Here is a 19,711-nt window from a genome sequence, read left to right on the forward strand (position 1 = left end):
AAATTGAATACCGCGCGTTAATCTTTAATTTAAATTTAGCGCCCTTCAAAAACGCCATGGTTAATAGATGTAAGAGCCGTTTGTGGCGTCACATGACGTTAAATGACGTTGCAAAGTTAAATTACAAAAACAAACATTGCGAGGAAAAAAATGACAAATTTATTCTTAACACATATTGCGTTATTTTTACGTTAATTTTTCAGGGTTGTAGTTTTTCAGTAAATTGAAATAAAAGATTTAACATTTTGGTGTCCCTAGAGTATTGAAAATGCATATAGTTCCTACTGTGTATTCTAACGCGCGGTGACAAGGTTTCGCGTGTGTTATTTCAGCATTGAATTCATATTTTGGGATGTCTTCGGTCCTATAACACCCCTGGCCGTGCCGACAAATTAACATCCCGCGCTACCGCGCGGTATGATAATTTGTCGGCACGGCCAGGTGTGTTATAGGACCGAAGACATCCCAAAATATGAATTCAATACTTATATTTACATTGCTTAATTTCTCCTTTTCATAATTGTTTATTTCGGTATTCTTTTATGTGAATTTAGCGCCCTTCAAAACTGGTGTGTTTTATAGACGTAAGAGCCGTTTGTGACGTCGTAAAGTTAAATAACACAAACTAACATTGCGAGGAAAAAAGAGACAAATTAATTGAAAATGAACATTTGTTGTATTTTTACGTTAATTCAACAGGGTTAATTTTTTAAAATTAAATTGTGTCAAACAAAGTACATTTTGGTGTTCATAAAGTATTGAAAATGCATATAGTTCCTACTGTGTATTCAAACGCGCGGTGACAAGGTTTCGCGTGTGTTATAGAGATTTGAATTCATGGACTTCTAATGGATTTCATAAAGAAAATAACACTGAATGTAAATATAGAAATTTGAATGTCCTGGATTTCTAATGGATTTCATAAGGAAAATTACACTGAATGTAAATATAATGTGTTGTATGCAATCAAAAGAAGAGAAGAAACATACTAAACTGTCTCAATGTATCTCATTTGTGAGGAGTAGTATTCATTTCATCACATTTTGAAAGAAAAAAAATTCCAGGAGTAAAACTTGGTAAGAGATAACCATGCAATATGTGAAAGGAGGAGATGGGGGGTAGCTTGCTGCCATTTCTTTCCTAGACAAAGTAAAATGTGTTTTGAAGTGGCTTTTTACCTTTTAAATATTTAAGATAAATATTAATAACACAAAAGAGCTTCAGTATATCGTCCTAGTATGGAAGTATTAACCGTCGATTGTTAAAAAAAAAAAAAAAAAAAAAAAAAAAAGAGCGCTTCTCCCAAGGTCCTAGAGTCTATATTAGTTGTCTTCAATGGTTCTTTGAAACCTGGCCAACAATTTAGATGGGGTTGAGGTTTTTCACTTCATACAAACTGTATAAAGCAGACATCTGACCATAATCAATATTTACCTTACTGGCGTGATTAGCTTAAAATTTTTCTTTTTCCTGTAATGAAAAGATGCAAATTAAACTCCTCTGCATTTATGCAGATTAGAGCCCCATCAATCTAATTAAATAAGTATTAAACAGACAATTTATTAATCTTTATTTGTTATACATTTCAGATTGTTCTCCGCAAAATAAAAAACAGTACTAATATTACATAAATCATCTATCAGAAACGTTTTTTCCCATTGGTCCTTTTTTTTTTAATTGATCCAAGTCACTGGTAATGACATCCATAGAGTTCTACTTTAAACTGCGGTTTGCTGTAGTAGGATTTCGGATGAAATCGTACAAATCGTGCATCGACTGGAGCCGGAAGCGAGTAAAAGTTATCACTCCAAGAAGAAGAAAAGGTCTACGAATTAAAAAAAAACATAATTTTCATTTTTTTGTGCTGAACATTCTGATAATATGATTATAATAATAGTAGGAAAAAATTTAATATACATGTACTAGTACCCCACCACAAACTCACAAACTCATAAGTACCTATTTTACCTTGGAAAGTGCTAGCAGTTAATGAATTTGTCATTTTTAAAATGTATATTGCTTACATGTATCCCTCCGTTTGTGTCATTTACAGGAAGAAATAAAACGCCGTCTATGCTGACAGAAAGGGTGTACGCAGTAGTGTAGAACGAACTCCTGTACCCCTGATTCCATCCTAAATTTTGTCGATAACCCCGGTTCCTAACAGCATACACTGCGGATACATTACCTAGCAAAACAAGATGTGTTTGTGAAACACTAATGCCCCCGTATAGCAGCTTATGGCGAGGGGTGAAATTTCTCAAATACAATTCAACCTCCAAATGTCAAGGTCAAAATTTTTGATACTCATCAGGAAGATTTTGTCAAAAGGAATACATCTGTGAAATATGAAAGCCAAATTTCTTACTTTTCGAAATTTATGGCCAAACAGACAGAAAGACACGGCAAAAACTATGTACTCGAATCTTCGATTACGTGAGCATAAAAAATGATCCGAGTATAAAACAACACTACAAAAGAAAAATAATTTTCCATTTCAAATGTTTGGGTGTTTGGATTTTTTAAAAACGTTTAGAAACTGGTTTAAAAATCAGAATGTTATTAAAATTTTGAATATTTTTCATACATTACGAAGATATACAAAACCGATTTTGGGGAACGTCTCGTCTGACCATAAAACTAATTTACAGTAAGATGCACTTCACAAAACTGCAAAGGCCTGAGAAGAGCAAAGAATTATAACGCAAGAGCACAAAAACAGTAACTGTTTTATATGCTATTTTCTTAAATACTAGTGGTCTTGTTGTTCAAATTCTCATTCGGGGAGGAAGTTCAATTGCCGGAGGAGTCTAGAAAGCTAAACATTGTTAAAAGATTTATGAGAGGCAGGAAACAGAATGAGGAATTCACTACATTAAATTTCTTCATGACAACGTCAAAACCCACAGGCCATGAAGAATAAACAAGTTTTGGTGGTAAATAGAAAGTTAATGTTTTGTCATATCAACAATATTCGCCACATCTTTCAACCTATAACTTGTTTCATTTCCCAAACTTTAAAAAAACATCTTTCGGAAAGAAAAAAACAAATACAGTAAATCTAAGGACCTGCCATGTTCCAGTATACGAAGGGTCATATACTATATAAATGTTGCCTTTTTTAGGGTAACAGTTGAAATTTACACCCCAAGGGAAAACAAATGTCAACCGACGCGTTAACGGAGGTTGACATTGGTTTTCCGAGGGGTGTCAATTTCAACTGTTACCCTCCAAAACAGGCACCATTTATTTTATTACACTGAACGTCTTATTGATTTATAGGATGTCAGAAAAAAAATCGGTGATCGTCTTTCCGTTCACATTTAGAAAGGCTTCAAACTCCCCGCTTCTAAGAAAGCTTCGAAAAAGATTTACCGACCTATTACTTGTTTATTTGATTATCTGATTTTCGTTATTTCTGCAACTTGCTAGCATTTTTGTTGTTTTCCAGTATATACAAGCTTTATTGGCGTCGTTTATTCGGCTTCTTTCAAACGCACAACTGACATGTTATGCGCATGATCTGCATGCATGTGACATTACCGCAATGTGTACACAAGGTCATGTGATCCTCACATCGAAGTGTTAGCTTGATGACGCGACCTCTAAATATAGATTGTCATTACCGCTGCGTTACCCGTTGTCACGTGTGTACTAAGGCTGAGGGTAATAGTACGGCGTTTAACCAATCAGATTTTAGTATTTTACATGAAATTATAATAATCAAAAATGTGTTCTAAATACAATTAAAAATTGAATAAAAAGGTTACGGACATGTGTTTTATTTAAAAGATAATATTTGAGTAAAAATCATTAAGACTAAATCATTTAGAAAAGCGTTTTTTAGTTTCATTTGGAGCACCGATGACATTATTTATTGAACAGCTCTCGTACAATGTATGTACAAACTATGAGTGCTTCAGAACCTTATTAACCTTTTTAACCCCTATTAGTACATATGTATCTCTCACATTGGCCTCTCTTGATGAAGAACATTAATTTTTAATAAGTTAATTTTGTCTCATTTTTTTGATTTATGTATTATTACAGGTCTATCTGATCATTAAACTTCTGAAAGTAGTTTTTTATTATACAAAAGAATTTTTGGCATACTTCTCATTATTCTTTATAAACTTTTCAAATGCAATATTTACAGTTATTTATAGCTAATAAATTAGTCTCTAATAAAATACTACCAAAAATCTAGAGAATTTTAACGTTCAATATCTTGACGTTTTACTGAACGCTAACTTTGTATTACGAATATGAGTATGCCCGAAACATTCCGAATACGAGCGTTCAATATCGAACGCCCCATTGTAAACAAAAAAAGTCGTCTGGTCAAATTCTTAGAGCTAAATTAAAGAAAGAAAGTGGCATCTAGGTAAGATGTGTTTATTTTTCACACAAAAATGAAATTATTTATTAAAATATAGTACGTATTAGTCCCATTAAAACCTAAATAAGCAAGTCATATCGCTCAGTATATAGGGTCATCGGAATGATGCGATATTGAACGCTAACAGGACAGACGTTAATTTGAATAACGATACTGAAAAATCATTAATTTGAGGGTTTTTTATTGGAATAATTATTATATATTATGTGGAAATGTTTTAGCTATATAATAAAGGAGTTATTGAACTTATATTGGTGAATATTGGCACTCGCTGGCTGTTCAAATGCACTCGCAAGCTCGTGCATTTGAACAGCCAACTCGTGCCAATATTCACCAATGTAAGTTCAATAACCCTACATTATTAATTTTCTAAAGTGATTTACAAACGGGAATAACTTCTAATCTTTTAGTAGAATGCAAATTTATAGAGCCCCGGCTAGGATCAGATCACTTGACCAAATGGTCTAGAAGTTTATCTAGTAAAAATGTCCTTGCGTATTGAAACATTTCCTTTGTCTGCTTTTGGTATGCCAAGGAGCAGAGATTTTCAAAGAAATACTAGTAATGCATCTTCACTACAGATTCAACATAACCTTGCCATAACACCAAAACCCATGGCCCAGATTCCTGAATTATACATAACTGAAAGAGATACCATCAACATCATAACTTTATGCACTTAGTTCTGCATTAGTTTTGAAGAATTCACACATTTTCACTATATTATCAATAGAAAGCTCCCCTCCCATGAGAAACAAAGCTCTTCGCTCGGATCCACTAAGTTTTAAAAAATTTATAAGAAGCACCCTTTTCATAATAACTAAGCACTTTGTTTACACTAATGCTTAGACAGGATTATTTAACAGAATAAATGTATTTTTACTACATAATTAATAGAGCCCCGCCCATATACCAAAATCACTGACCCAGAGGCCATGAATTTCAGATTTTTTTCAAATGGAAGAGACAGCTATGCTCATCATAACTATATATTTAATTAGTTTGTTGAAAACCCAGGAGCAGAGAAGAAGATTTTCAAAGAAATAATGCACTTTCACTATATGATAAAGCCCCACTGTTGAAATAACGACCACTATTAAAATAATTATAACAAAAGTGGTTGAGAGTGCATTTCAATAGCAAACATAGTTAGTAACCACTATTGAAATTATTATATCAATTGTGGCTGGGAGTGCATTTCAATAGCAAACATAGTTAGTTACCATTGGACTTTTACGAGGAGCGCTGACTTTTACAGTTGACGCTTACTTTTACACTAGGGCTATGTATGGTAGATCCTTTACGATATAAATATTTAGCTCAACATTTAATTAAACGGAAATAACGGTTATTTCAATGCACATATAAGTTGTCCTTGAAGAAAACGACAACGACCCTACCCTCAGCTCCCGGACTTCACAAGTTAGTGCCCCTAACACCATACCTATGACCACAAGAAAGGTTTTCTTATGCATTATCAATTCTGTACTTCCGTACATGATACAAGTTTAAATGTCCAAGTAAACGTCAACTGTAGAAGTCAGTGCTTCTCGTAAAAGTCCACTACTGAAATACGACCACTTTTAAAATAATTATATCAATAGTGGATGAGAGTGCATTGCAATAGCAAACATAGTTAGTAACCACTACTCACTATTGAAATACGACCACTATTGAAATAATTATATCAATAGTGGTTGAGAGTGAATTTCAATAACAAACATAAATAGTAACCACTATTGAAATACGACCACTATTGAAATAATCATTTCAATAGTGGGTGAGGATGCATTTCTATATAATAACCATAGGTTTCAACCACTATTGAAATTCGAGCACTACTGAAATAATTATTTAATAGTGGGTGAGAATGCATTTCAATATGGTACATTGTAACCATAGGTTTCAACCACTATTAAAACACTACCAGTATTGAAAGAAAAGTTTCACCGCGTCAGCAACTTTTGGAATAATTATTTCAATATATATTGGATTCATTGTTCAATACACCTTTGAAATCAATAATTTAATCCATATTGAAATCTTTATTTCAAAAGTGAACATAATTTCAATTGTTGGTTACTAACTATGTTTGTTATTGAAATGCACTCCCAACCACTATTGAAATAATTATTTCAATAGTGGTCATATTTCAATAGTGGTTATTACCTATACATGTTATTGAAATGCACTCTCAACCTCTAGTGGTCGTTAATTCAATAGTGGTTGCAACACCCCACTCTAACACCAGAACACCTGATCCTGGGGCCATAAATTTCGCAATTTTGGTAGAGGTCTCACTGCTTATTACAATCATGCTTACAGTTTGACTTCTAGATGTCCAGGAGTGAAGAAGAAAATTTTCAAAGATTGCATTTATTCTGGTGGTTTTAGCCCCACCCCTCAGACCCTAGGGGACAGGGTCTCTGAAATTGACAATTTTTGTTCCCCTTTTCCCATAAACTTATATGCCTAAACTAGCTGAAATTGGATAAGCGGTTTCAGAGAAAAATTTGAAAATGTTCAAATGTTAAAGCACGACGAACGACGCTTAACGAATGACGACGGACAAAAACGAATAGTAAAAGTAGTGTTTTCAGATGATAAAACGAAAATGACGTGTCTTTACGACATACTCTGAAAAGTTTTTTTCGGGCTTGTCGGAATTGTCCAAATAATAACTCCGAAGAAAGCTTGATGTCCAAAATCTAAGCATTATAGAAATGATATGAGCAATCTTGTTCTTGTACTTTTATGTTTTGCTAAGACAATTTAAACAAGAGGCCCATCGGCCACATCGCTCACCTAAGCATTGTGGCTAGGAAAAAGAAGAAATTCGTTTATTATTGAAAAGTTTAAATCTAAAAGTAGTCCCATGACCAATCATGGCTTTGATATCCTTGAGGAGATGATTTTTAAAGAATTTGTCAATATATTTCAATGTAAAAATTTGATCGGCCATTTTGGCCCCGCCCCTACCCCCGGGGGTCATAATTTGAACAAACTTGAAACTACACTACCTGAGGATGCTTCCATATCAGTATGATCAATTATGGCTTTGCTTCTCTTGAGAAGAAGATTTTTAAAGAATTTTCCTATATATTTGTGTGTAAAACTTTGATCTGCCAGTTTGGTCCCACCCTACCCCCCAGGGGTCATGATTTTAACAAACTTGAATTTACTCTACCTGAGGATGCCTCCATATAAATATGATCAATGATGGCTTTGCTATTCTTGAGAAGAAGATTTTTAAGGAATTTTCCTATATATTTCTATGTAAAACTTGGATCAGCCACTTTGGCCCCGCCCTACCCCCGGGGTCATGATATGAACAAATTTGAATCTACACTACCCATAGGTTTCAACTTTCCTGGCACAGTGGTTCTTAGGAAGAAGATTTTTTAAAACATGCCATCAAATTTTCACTAATTCCCTATTATTTTCCCTTGAATGAGGGCTTGCCCTTCATTTGAACAAACTTGAATCCCTTTCAACCAAGGATGCTTTGTGGCAAGTTTGGATACAATTGGCCCAGGAGAAGTCGAAAACTTGAAGAGTTTGTAGACAGACAAACAGACGGACCGCTAGACAGCTAGACGGACGCTGGACAAACTGTAATAAGAAAAGCTCACTTCAGCCTTCGGCTCAGGTGAGATAAAAAGTCGGTATCCTGATCTAGACTTAATTTCAGAGCATATATATCTTTTTTTATATGACAAAGCGAAATTGTCAAGTTATCGTATAAGGTATCGTCATCAGTTTTCCCAGATTTCCCGACCGTGAAATAGAGCATGCGTATTCTAGAGTTGCTAGCGCCCGAAAGTGCTGGCAATAAACATTGTGGAAAACACTCCCTCCACCATACAGTTCACATGGATCTGCAACATACTGCTACCATACCTACAAGACAATATATGGTACACGTTTTTACCTAGATCCACTTGTAGCCATGAGTTGCTATTGGATCCCACCCATCCATACCCAGAAGCGCCATATCGTCCGTCAGATTCCAAGTATGAGCTGTACGTTAGGTAACCAGACATCTGGGCATCTGGAATCTTGTTTTTGTCACTGACTCCTAAGGCTTGAGAGGCACAGGCTGTATATATAAAATAAATTCCTAAAAAGTTCCATAAGTTACAAGGACATTGTTTCAGTATTATATAAATAAATTCAAACGCAAGTGTATTGGTGTTATAAAATGAATCTTCCCCCGAGAAAAACTGGCTATAACGAGCCTTCCCCCTGAGCAGCAATGGTACCCCTCTTCCTTATGTTCATTGTTTGGATTAGCTGAACTGTAAGAAAATTCGGTCAGATAAACGAGACAGGTACAGCTCCAAAGCAATGAGAAGCCTTCTTACTGCTACGCATTTTTTCGCCTGCTCCGAATACGTTGCCCCGCATAAACTATCGTACCCGTTAATTTATCATATATATAATGCATTTATTTTGCTTCCTGATACTTTATTTAACTTTCAACAGTTCCAAACAGCCCTATTGGGTTTTGTTATACTAGATAATTACCCGCGCAAGCGCGGGAAATTGAATTTATACATAGAACTTTACCATTTACAACAGGAAATTAAATATATTGTAGTTGGAAGTTGTAGATTTTACTGACAGACTACAGACTTATAGAGGGAAGAAATACTTTGTTCAAAAGTCCGCATGAAAGAAATGTACGTCACCATTCCCACCCACTTTTTGTGAAAACTTGAAAAATAAAAAAAATGCTTTAATTGACGTTTATTTCTTCAAAACTTCATACAATGTTATGGATATTGCACTTCAAATGTTCTTATTACATTTTCATGATGGATAAAAGCAACGAACATACATAAGATACAAATAAATTGATTTTGGGGAGTTGGGGGAGGAGTAAAAATTCACAGGTACTTGGGTCTTGGTTTATAATTATATATGTACCCTTATCGATACGTAAAAAGCCCCCCCCCCCCTTTTTTTCCCCACCAATATTTTTACTTTTGGAAATGTTCAGTGAAAGGCTGGTTGCCCCCCCCCCCCCTTAACTCTTTACAACTTACTGAACTGTTATGCAACATACACTAAATGTTCACGTCATAGAAAAAGATATTTACCATTTCCCCGCAAGCACCTTTTAGCGTGGTACACGTTTCTGTAAAGTTTACCGTAATAATATTATGACGCTATATTTTAATACAAAAAAATAACTTTTCTTCTTTGATAAGATTTTCGCCAAGTTTAAAATAGAAGGTAATTGGTATTAAATTAACAATAAAATTAACTGTTTCAAGTGCGTGAAAATGCGTTATTGCGGGGAAACGGTATATGCGTAATTTTGCGTTAGAGATATATAGGAAATGGTATATGCGTTAAAATGCGTGGGTGCGGGGAAGGGGGTTAATACTACAGGAAATTCATATAAGGGAAATGTAGTGCTGAATACCTAAAATTTGGTTCTGAAAGAAGTTGGCATTGGAGAAAGACTTTTTTTAAGAGAGAAAAGAAACTGAAATGTCTTTATCACAGCACAAAACTTTATAGCTGTAATTACATGTAATTGTATTTGAACAATACTTTATTCCCCCCAAAAAAGTTTTCTGTCTTATTGAACGCAATTAAGTTAATTACAAATTGTACGTCGGGTTCGATACCACGATGTTCTCAGTACGGAAAATACAGTTTTTACCGATAAACTCATAACAAACATATATATATACACTTAGCAAAACTTCTAAGTGTTCACTTTAATAAATGTATTTATTTAAAAACTACTTTATAGAATGGTATGATATTTTCAAATTATTACAACAAATGAGTTTTCTAAACAATTGTAGAAAGAAAATTCAATATCACTGATGAAAACTAATGTTCCGTGACGAAGCTTAAAAACAATAAATCTATACTTTGCGGCACGTGTTTTGTGTAATAAGCATCTTTTTGTGATCATTATCAAATTTTAAAAACTGGTTTCACTAAAAAACACAAAACATTGGCAAAATGACCATTGAGATTGAAGGGAGAGCCGTTGGATTGTTGATATCTGGACCATCTTTGCACCACGTTTTACTCACTTTTATTTTATTGCTTAATTGCACTTGATATTACCTTTAAAAATTATCAAACAGTGTCAAAACCCATTTAAACACATTTTTCTACAGGCTGTGCTCATTTTTCATCACCAATTTATCACAATTTGAAAGTTTTTGACAAAATTTAACCACACCGGAAGTGACCTTGATCTTCTTCTGAGGAGAAAATTTCGCGTCACACTAGGTTAAAAGAGTGTTAAAGTGTCCTGAAAAAATCTTAGAAACATGGAAACAAACCATTTCAATCGTACGAAAATGATAAGAAATCGGTGCTCGAGGTGGTCTTATATCCGCTCAAGCAGTCCGAATTATCCTTAAAGCGGCGCACTTACGTGCTAAACACCTTAGGATATTGACCAAAAGGCCTCTGTGTGATGAATCACTGTCAAATTGCCGGATCTGAATCCCATTGAACACATTTAGGATTTTAAAAGAAAAGTCAAAGCCCCCCCCCCTTTTCCTGACAATTTCAATGGGTTGGAAATATCTATGCAGTACATGTAGGTGTTGCAGCAGATGGGTTAATCTCCTGTTCAGGGGTACATGGTATCCAACAATAAAGATTGTCTTGTAGTAATTAGAGCGAGTAGTTGGTCTTACTCCATCGAGATTTTTTTGTGTGAATTTTCATTTTGAGGGTACATCATTTCCTTGACACTTTACTTAATTTTCTGACGAGATACCTACATGAAATTTACGCAACTTCGAACTTCAATATGCATCAGTAACCAAGAATTAAAGAAATTATTGTTTGCATTTGTTCTTTAAAACTTTAAAAATGTTAGGTGAACACTTAGAAGTTTGGTTCAGTGTATACACTACATACCTATATTTCGATATATGTATTTCCTGTATTAAACTTATTTTCGTTTGTCATTCACTCGTCCTCAACTTTTGATATCTCGCTGTCGGTTTGCCTTGAATTGTAATTGGATAATCTAATCATCCCAGACTTGACCGCCAGTATGAATTGTCTACTTATATATAATCCTTTTATCAATAAATATTAGTGTTTTTCCCGGCAACAATATGTTTCTGGTAAATTCCAAGCATATTTTGCTCGTTTTTACAAAACTATTGTTTTTATTGTATTTTAATTTATATAACATCATTTGTTGTAAAACTATTTAATCAAATAACCCGTTAATTACAATATTTATCATTATTTCTTGATTAAAACAACTTAGCAAAAGGGACGTGATGTTCTAGAAGCTTCCGTCAATATTGAGATCAGTGATTGACGAAAAAAATTTACACTTTTCTCATTTTAACTGGTTACCACAACTTATTTCTTTTATATCAATTAAATCAAGTTATGACTGAAGAATTCAGTGATGACATTTTATGAAATAAATAATAGATTGTTTGTTGTCAGTTTCATTAAAATTTGTCAGTTGCTTAGATCCGCCAACCGGAAACGCCACAATATTCACGTTGATGCTATTTCATGGCTGTTTTCAGAAAATTGAAGTAGACTTTTAATTTTATGTACGATACTTACTATCCGAGTGAAATCTAAATATAGTTTACGGACATCATCTTGTATGTAGTGTAGTATTAGAGGGGTAAGTAAGAACTCTTGTGCACCCGTTTCGGAGTTTATTTGCAAAATTTATTAATTTATAAGTATAGATATGCAAAAAATTCCGCATTCCGACGTCTATGTTGGGTCTTCCTAGAAATATTATCATATTTTTTCTATTTTCTTTTCTCTTTTATAACTCTTTGAAAGTTAGAGGCGTCGATTTCTTGGTAATTCTACCGGAATGTAAATAAGGCAGGTCGATAGGTCAGGAGCTAAGGAGGACCAGTATACATGCAAATCTCGTAAGCATCTGTCTCTATGTCTGACGCTAAGCAGGCCAAATATGCATGTAAATCTCGTGCGGCTTCCTTTGTGCTTGACGTCAGTGGGCGAGGACTATTGAAACTGGCATGGGAGTCTTTGTGTAATTTAAATCGATGACTACAATTAATTTAAAAATCTAAATCTACAATTTCATTTCATAATGAAATAAATATAAGGAATCACTGTATAGTTAGAATAGTGTGCTAGGGACATCAAAGATAGTGGGAACATCGGATAATTTATGCATAACGGGCTTCAAACGGTAGTGGGAAACATGGGATAATTAATGTATGACAGGCTTCGCCCGTTATGCAAATTTCTAGTATCCATGTTTCCCACTATCTAGTGATTCCTTAATTAAATAACATGTAAGCCTGAAACGCAAATAAAGTATCAGGAATAGGAGTTCAAAAAATTGTTAATCAACGGATACCAAGCTTTCAGTGGGATCGCATTTATAAAAGAAAAAATACTTCAAGCGAGCGACAAAATATCGAACGGTGCTTGGGTATGTAGCTCTCTAGGTGGTCTGTCCGAGTATCCTCTACTGAAGAGCTATATTTCTTAAGCTAGTTTTGGTTTTTTTTCCATTTTATTTAGTTTATATTTGTAAACAAATATACTTACATAATTCGCATCTAGGACCTCCATATCCAGGTTTGCACGAACAATTGAACCAACCTTTTGTATCGATGCATGTCCCATCATTTATGCAAGGATTTGTTTGACAATGGTCTTTTACTGTATATATAATTTTAACAGAATAATAATAATCGTTAGTATCCTTCATGTACTATAAATGCATGATATTTTTAAACAAATCTTATTTTTACATTGTATTCTGTCTTTGTAATCAAAACTTTAAATTCATACCAATAGATTCCATTTTAAAAGTCGCATCAGCATATTTTCCATGTTCATCAATAGCACGAACTGTAAATTTGAATATCTCCTCTACATCCGGTACAACACCTGTTATGTGTCCTGTGACGTTGTTTAGGGTTATGCCATTCGGCAGATCACCAGAAATGATCATAAAATGGAGATATGTTCCTTCGGGATCCTTTGTTGAAGAAAAAAAAACTGTGAAGATGAAGTATAGACTTTCTGTGATATACATGTATTTCTTGGTTTGTAGAGTGACCACGGTGAACCACAAGCGCCTGTGCGATGAACTGACATACCTTTTTTAAAACAAGAGGTCCATGGGCCACAATGCTGTTCATCACCAGATTGTCGCCTTTGTGATACTTATTATGGCATTCACCTGATTCCAGGAAGTCATAATTTGAATTATTTAGAATCTACACAACCCCCATCGTCGCAAACCACGGCCAAAATGGACGATCCTCTCTTATTCTGGTCGGAGAGAGCTACATGCGGACTCTGAACCGTGGCTTAAAACGATGCACTAACCCATGTTGCTTCTACATACATTTTAGCTTTTCAAGTAAAGTAGACCTCGAGAAAAGAAATAATGATCACAACCTAATTTTTTCGGTTTGGTCATTCATTTTAACAATTTAAACTCCCCCTTTACCCAAGAATGCTTTGTACCAAGATTGGTTAAAAGTGGTCGAGTGGTTCTTGAGAAGTTGAAAATGAAAAAAAAAATATAGACGGACGGACGACGGACAAGTGTTAATCAGAAAAACTCATAGTGAGCTTTGGTCTCATTAGGTGAGCTAAAATGTTTCCTTTATGCAGATTAATCTGTGCATAAACTCCTAACAATTTCAATATTTACTAAGCGGTAAAAAAAAAAGCTGTATTGTAACGATTGATATGATGATGGACTGATAATTACGTCACGCTTAGGCGCGGGATCAGCTGTATTTGATTTGCCTTCGTTGGTGCTCTTCAGTTACATGTAATCAATTGACCGAGTTCAATTGACAGTGCGGATGACAGAAATGCACAAAAGTAGAGTGTTTATCCCCTCCCCAAGTCCGCCATGAAATAGATGGACATATAGTGTTACCCTGTTCCGTCATCATTCACTTTCCGTTGATTATCTCTGTAACAGTTTCACACATTCAACTCATACTAACTAGTTAGTATCTGAGATATGGAGACGTCAAAGGAAAATGCAGGTCACGTTCAAATTTGGTCGTGGTTCGATACTTTTAGATATATCCCTTTTGAACTTATTTTCAGTTTCACTTTTGTAGGGGTGCATTGTGGCAACGCACTTTGAAAAAATTACGCACTTTGAAAAAAATTTTCAAAGTGCGTTAAAATTGGGACAAAATCAACGTACTTTGAAAAAATTTTTCAAAGTGCGTTAAATTTGGGACCAACTCAACGCATCAATATATTTTACCATGGAGACACATAACGCACTTTGAAAAAAAATCATATTTTAGTCATGGAAAGATTTTATTTGTTATTTATCTTTCAAAAAACTTAGCCTAACCCTAACCTCAAAAATGAATTGATTTACTCCCGTCAAAAGGAGGAGAAGACGGGTATAAGATCCCTCAGTCCAAATCTTTATCTTTCCAATACATAGGTGTCGGTAACAAACGGGGGAGGGGAGCAATAAACCTAAAAAGGGTACGCTGCATTTTCAATGCTTATACCATGTATATATCTTTCCAAAATAAGTGGGGGGCTAAGCCCCCCATCCCCTCCCCTGGTCCTTCGCCCAGTCTCGATGTTTATGCTATTCTCAAAGCATTCATATAATTATGTATTTACCTATCTGGTATGACGTTGAAAACTTCCAATAATAAATGAGTTAATTAAAACAGATTAAAACTAGAAATTTTTAAGTACAGTAAAACGTATGAGAGAGAAAGAATTTTCATATAGTTTTGAACGAGCAAATTGGCCCCTTTTTATTATGATAAATGCTAAGCTGCTTGCAGCTGTCCCCTGTTTGTGCCCCCTATATATACACCTTTACATCTACTTATCAAAGACAAGAATTAAAACAAGAGGCCCAGGGGCCACAGCGCTCACCTGAGCACATCAGACTTGAATTAACTCCACCCCCCCCCTTCTCCAGGCGTTCATCATTTGAACAAACTAGAATCTACACTACCTGAGGATGATTCCATATAAATATCACTAATCTTATCTTTGAAGTACTGAAAAGAAGATTTTAAAAGGTTTCCCTATATATCCCTATGTAAAACTTGGGTCGGCCATTAGCCCCGGGGGTCATGATTTGAACGAACTTGCACTACCTGAGGATGATTCCACATGAGTTTCATCTTTCCTGGCCCAGTGGTTCTTGAGAAGGATTTTTAAAGATATTTCCTACATACTAGTATTCCTATGTAAAACTTGGGTCGGCCATTTTGGCCCCACCCTTGCCCCGGGGGTCATGATTTGAACAAACTTGAATCTACACTACCTGAGGATGATTCCACATGAGTTTCATCTTTCCTGGCCCAGTGGTTCTGGAGAAGAAGATTTTTAAAGATTTTTCTTATATATTCCTATGTAAAACTAGGGTCGGCCGTTTTGGCCCCACCCTTATCCCAGGGGTCATGATTTGAACAAACTTGAATCTACACTACCTGAGGATGATTCCACATGAGTTTCATATTTCCTGGCCTTGTGGTTCAGGAGAAGAAGATTTTTTTAAAGATTTTTCCTATTTATTACATTTTTACCCGTGAAATACTGTAATTTATTCATTGAATAAAAATGATATCCTGTCACAGTGTGAAAGGATATCAAAATGATATCCTGTCACAGTGTGACGAATATCAGAAGTGCGGGAAAACTCTCGAATTCCCTTCCGATAACAAAGATTGCTGTAAAAAAAATCTTCCTTGACCTAATATAAGATAGATGAAAATAAATAAACCACTCTGGCAGCGAATAAAACTGTTAAAAGTACCAAAAATATGTTGCTAAATCCATGTTTACAGTGTTTTCACCTCACATAGCTATGACGTCTCAACCGCTCAACTATGACGTCACGAGCCTATGACTGTATAACAAAAGACAGAGGCAAAGGAAAAATCAAAGAATTCTATTTTCAAAATGTAATAAACAGAAAATTCAATGTTTTGTAGTTGAATATGGAATTTATTTCACTCGTGAGACAGGATTTTTGATATTTTCACTCGTGCTTCGCACTCGTGAAAATATCAAAAATCCTGTCCCACTCGTGAAATAAATTCCACATTCAACTACAAAACATTGAATATCCTCTATATATTCCTATGTAAAACTTTGGTCGGCCATTTTGGCCCCACCTTTGCCCCGGGGGTCATGATTCGAACAAACTTGAATCTACACTACCTGAGGATGATTCCACATGAGTTTCATCTTTCCTGCCCAGTGGTTCTGGAGAAGATTTTTTAAAGATTTTTCCTATATATTCCTATGTAAAACTTGGGTCGGCCATTTTGGCCCCACCCTTGCCTCGGGGGTCATGATTTGAACAAACTTGAATTTACCCTACCTGAGGATGCTTCCACATGAGTTTCATCTTTCCTGGCCCAGCGGTTCTGGAGAAGAAGATTTTTTAAAAATGCCATTAATTTTTAACAAATTCATGATTATCTCCCCTTGGAAAAAAGCGTGGCCCTTCATTTGAACAAACTTGAATCCCCTTCACCCAAGGATACTTTGTGCCAAGTTTGGTTGAAATTGGCCCAGTGGTTCTTGAGAAGAAGATGAAAATGTGAAAAGTTTACGACGACGACAACGACAACAACGACAGACGACGGACAAATTTTGATCAGAAAAGCTCACTTGAGCCTTCGGCTCAGGTGAGCTAAAAAAAAAAAGAAAACTTAAACAATTGTCACTTTTTTTTTAAGACCACTTACTTTTCCTTTTTATTTTATCAAAACCTTAAATATTTAAAACGTCAATATATCAGGTCCTACAGTGACTTTATCATAAAAAAGTTATCAAACCAGGATCTGTTATTTATCATACCGATTATTTGAGGGAATATTGCTGAATCTTTACATTTTTTTCAAAGTGCGTCAATATGGTCGATATTAACGCACTTTGAAAAAAAAATTATTTTTTTGGAAGTGCGTTAGCTTTGTCCTAAATTTTAACGCACTTTGAAAATTTTTTTCAAAGTGCGTAATTTTTCAAAGTGCGTTGTAACAGTGCATGTTTAAGGTTGAAATTGCATAATTATGCGGGTATTTTACCAGAAAATACAGGCCAAGATAGAATTTGGTCATGGTCTGATTTTTTTTAAAGTGATTTCTCTTAAGTAAAATTGTATATATGCAATAAGCCTATTAATATCAACTTACCGTAACATCTAGTTTGATGTTTATTCTTTGCTCACCGGTAAATGTTCCAAAGAAACTCATGTGTGCATGCTTTGTCCAAACAGGAGGTAAGCTTTTTACTACCTATACAAGGTTTTAATAGGAGTTGAAACAGTCTTTGTATATAAACAACCTTGTTAAAACAATTTTACTAAGTAAATCAAAATCATGCAATTGTGCAGTCCTGCATATCTTGTTCAGTGACTTTATTACCTCTATGACTCTCAAAATGTCGTCATTTTCAAAGAAAACTGAACCTCCCGGTCCTGGATTAAGGTACACATCCTTAAGACCGTTACCAGCCTGTAAATTACAAAAATAGGAAGCAATCTTTGTTCGCTTCTTCTTTCCTTAATAATATGTGATCTTGCAAAGCAAACATGCATACCCTATCAACTAGAAAGACAGCAACGGGAATTCATGTGTATGTTGATTAATGGTACCGGTATATGAAAACGAATAAAAGCGTCGCAAGTTCGCATCTATATTGGTATTTTACAAATTAGAGTCGTTAACAAATACCTTATATCTAAATGTATATTATTTACTTATAACTGAATGTTTCCCACGTTTTTGAAGATGTGATATGAATTCGGAATAAGATGACGAAACTCTTAGATCATGGATAGACCATGGATAATAATTTTTAACCTTTTTCAACAAGATAACACATGTACTGTATATACAAGAGAGAACGATTTTAACAAGACAAAATAAATATGTATGAGAATTTAAAAAAAGTAATTATAAAGGACTAGAAATTAGGGTATATTCTTATCCATATAATACAGAACAAAGTTTACAAAAACATTTTTATTGCAAAATTTAAGTTTCTTTCAGCATTGACAGCATAGAAAACAATTATACATTCATGTTATCATACATTGCTGATCAAACCGATGAAAACAAAAAAATTTGAATACTGTGAATAATAATAATAAAAAAATAATAACTGCTTTTTAAATTGGTAAAAAGTCCAAATTTTATTCGAATTTTGGATCTTGCATCCTTCCAAATGAGTACCACTGAGGTACAAATACTTTACTATAATATTCTACCTGTAAGATGATGTCTCCATCGTCAGGTGCGTGAATAGAGAGACTGGGATAATCTATGTCCAAAACACTATAGAAAAAAAATTAAAGATGAAATATTCAAAATTCGTTCATAAAAAGAAAATTTTTTGGTACTTTACAAAAATTACTAACCCATCGTCACATGAAATATTGCCTGTATAAAGTAAGACTATAAGAAGGCCGAACCAGATAGACATTTCGATGGCCTTTTGAAAATGTTTCTTTCCCTCCTGCAAAAGAAATAAGGCGTAAATGAAATTTTGAGTTACTAGACACAAAGTAATGGAGATAAGGAGGATGCATTTTAGATAATTGATAACTTTCATGAAAAATTACTTATTAAGCAAGGACTTGAATTTCACCATCGTCAAGGGGTCGTTTTATAATAGCGTGTTACATAAAACAATCACTGTTAAACATAGACAATCCGTATTCACGCAATGCAGCATTTCATTTTTTCGATCTTTATCCTCCCTGGAATTGCTTACGGAAGGTAAGTGAATGTTACTTAAATATGTAATAAATTGATGGAAATTGAACATATTTATAGATACATATACTAGTAAATATGAGAACAAAGAAGGCATAGTAGTACAGCTGTAATTGTTAAAAATTCTCAAAAATTGGTTTTCAGCTTCTTCCAGATTGACTATCCCAACGTAAATGTTTCGGCTGAGCCCGGTGGAGATCTCACATTTGAGGTAAGTTGTCATATATATGTAGTTCAGACATTTTTAAATATTCAAAATCTGGGTTTAGAATTCATTGTAGTTTATTTACAGGCTGGAGTGGGTGGTAATGTTATTTTGAAACCAGGTTCTGGAGGAACCGTGATCATTGGTGGAACAGACCTCAGAAAATTTATCGAGGTTTGTCCAGTTATTTTACTTGGTTTGTTTGCTTCTGTACAAGATGAAACATAAAAATTATAAGAAAACACTTTGAGTATTACCTTTTTTGAGAAACCTTTTCTTTCGTATAAAACCTGTAAATATTTTTTAGAAAGTGAAAAGTCTTCCCCCGATATGGACGAAACAATCGGTTCATGGGTC

The 19,711-nt window shown here is 34.6% G+C and overlaps 1 protein-coding gene across 1 annotated transcript; it reads right to left on the reverse strand.

Annotated features, from left to right (window-relative positions):
* Positions 1–1,687: 1,687 nt before the first annotated feature.
* On the reverse strand, positions 1,688–18,856 carry LOC134234668 (lactadherin-like). Its single transcript, XM_062716731.1, has 9 exons — positions 18,792–18,856; positions 18,642–18,708; positions 17,797–17,886; positions 17,566–17,667; positions 13,199–13,388; positions 12,953–13,066; positions 8,331–8,498; positions 2,025–2,188; positions 1,688–1,825 (listed from the first exon to the last, which is right to left on the reverse strand). Exons 1-9 carry the CDS (start codon positions 18,854–18,856, stop codon positions 1,688–1,690), a joined length of 1,098 nt encoding a protein of 365 aa, XP_062572715.1.
* Positions 18,857–19,711: the final 855 nt, after the last annotated feature.

Source organism: Saccostrea cucullata, unplaced genomic scaffold (genome assembly GCF_032062105.1).
Source record: "Saccostrea cucullata isolate Sc308-1 unplaced genomic scaffold, CSIRO_AGI_Scuc_v1 ctg3772, whole genome shotgun sequence".
In the NCBI taxonomy this organism is placed as follows: Eukaryota; Metazoa; Mollusca; class Bivalvia; order Ostreida; family Ostreidae; genus Saccostrea; species Saccostrea cuccullata.

Excerpts from the sequence above, each read along its gene's own strand:
- LOC134234668 (XM_062716731.1), bottom strand. The coding sequence starts at position 18,856 with ATGTCTATCTGGTTCGGCCTTCTTATAGTCTTACTTTATACAGGCAAT. Across the intron at positions 18,709-18,791 it reads AATATTTCATGTGACGATGG|TGTTTTGGACATAGATTATC; the intron begins GTTAGTAATTTT and ends TTTTTTCTATAG. Across the intron at positions 17,668-17,796 it reads ACATTTTGAGAGTCATAGAG|GTAGTAAAAAGCTTACCTCC; the intron begins GTAATAAAGTCA and ends AACCTTGTATAG.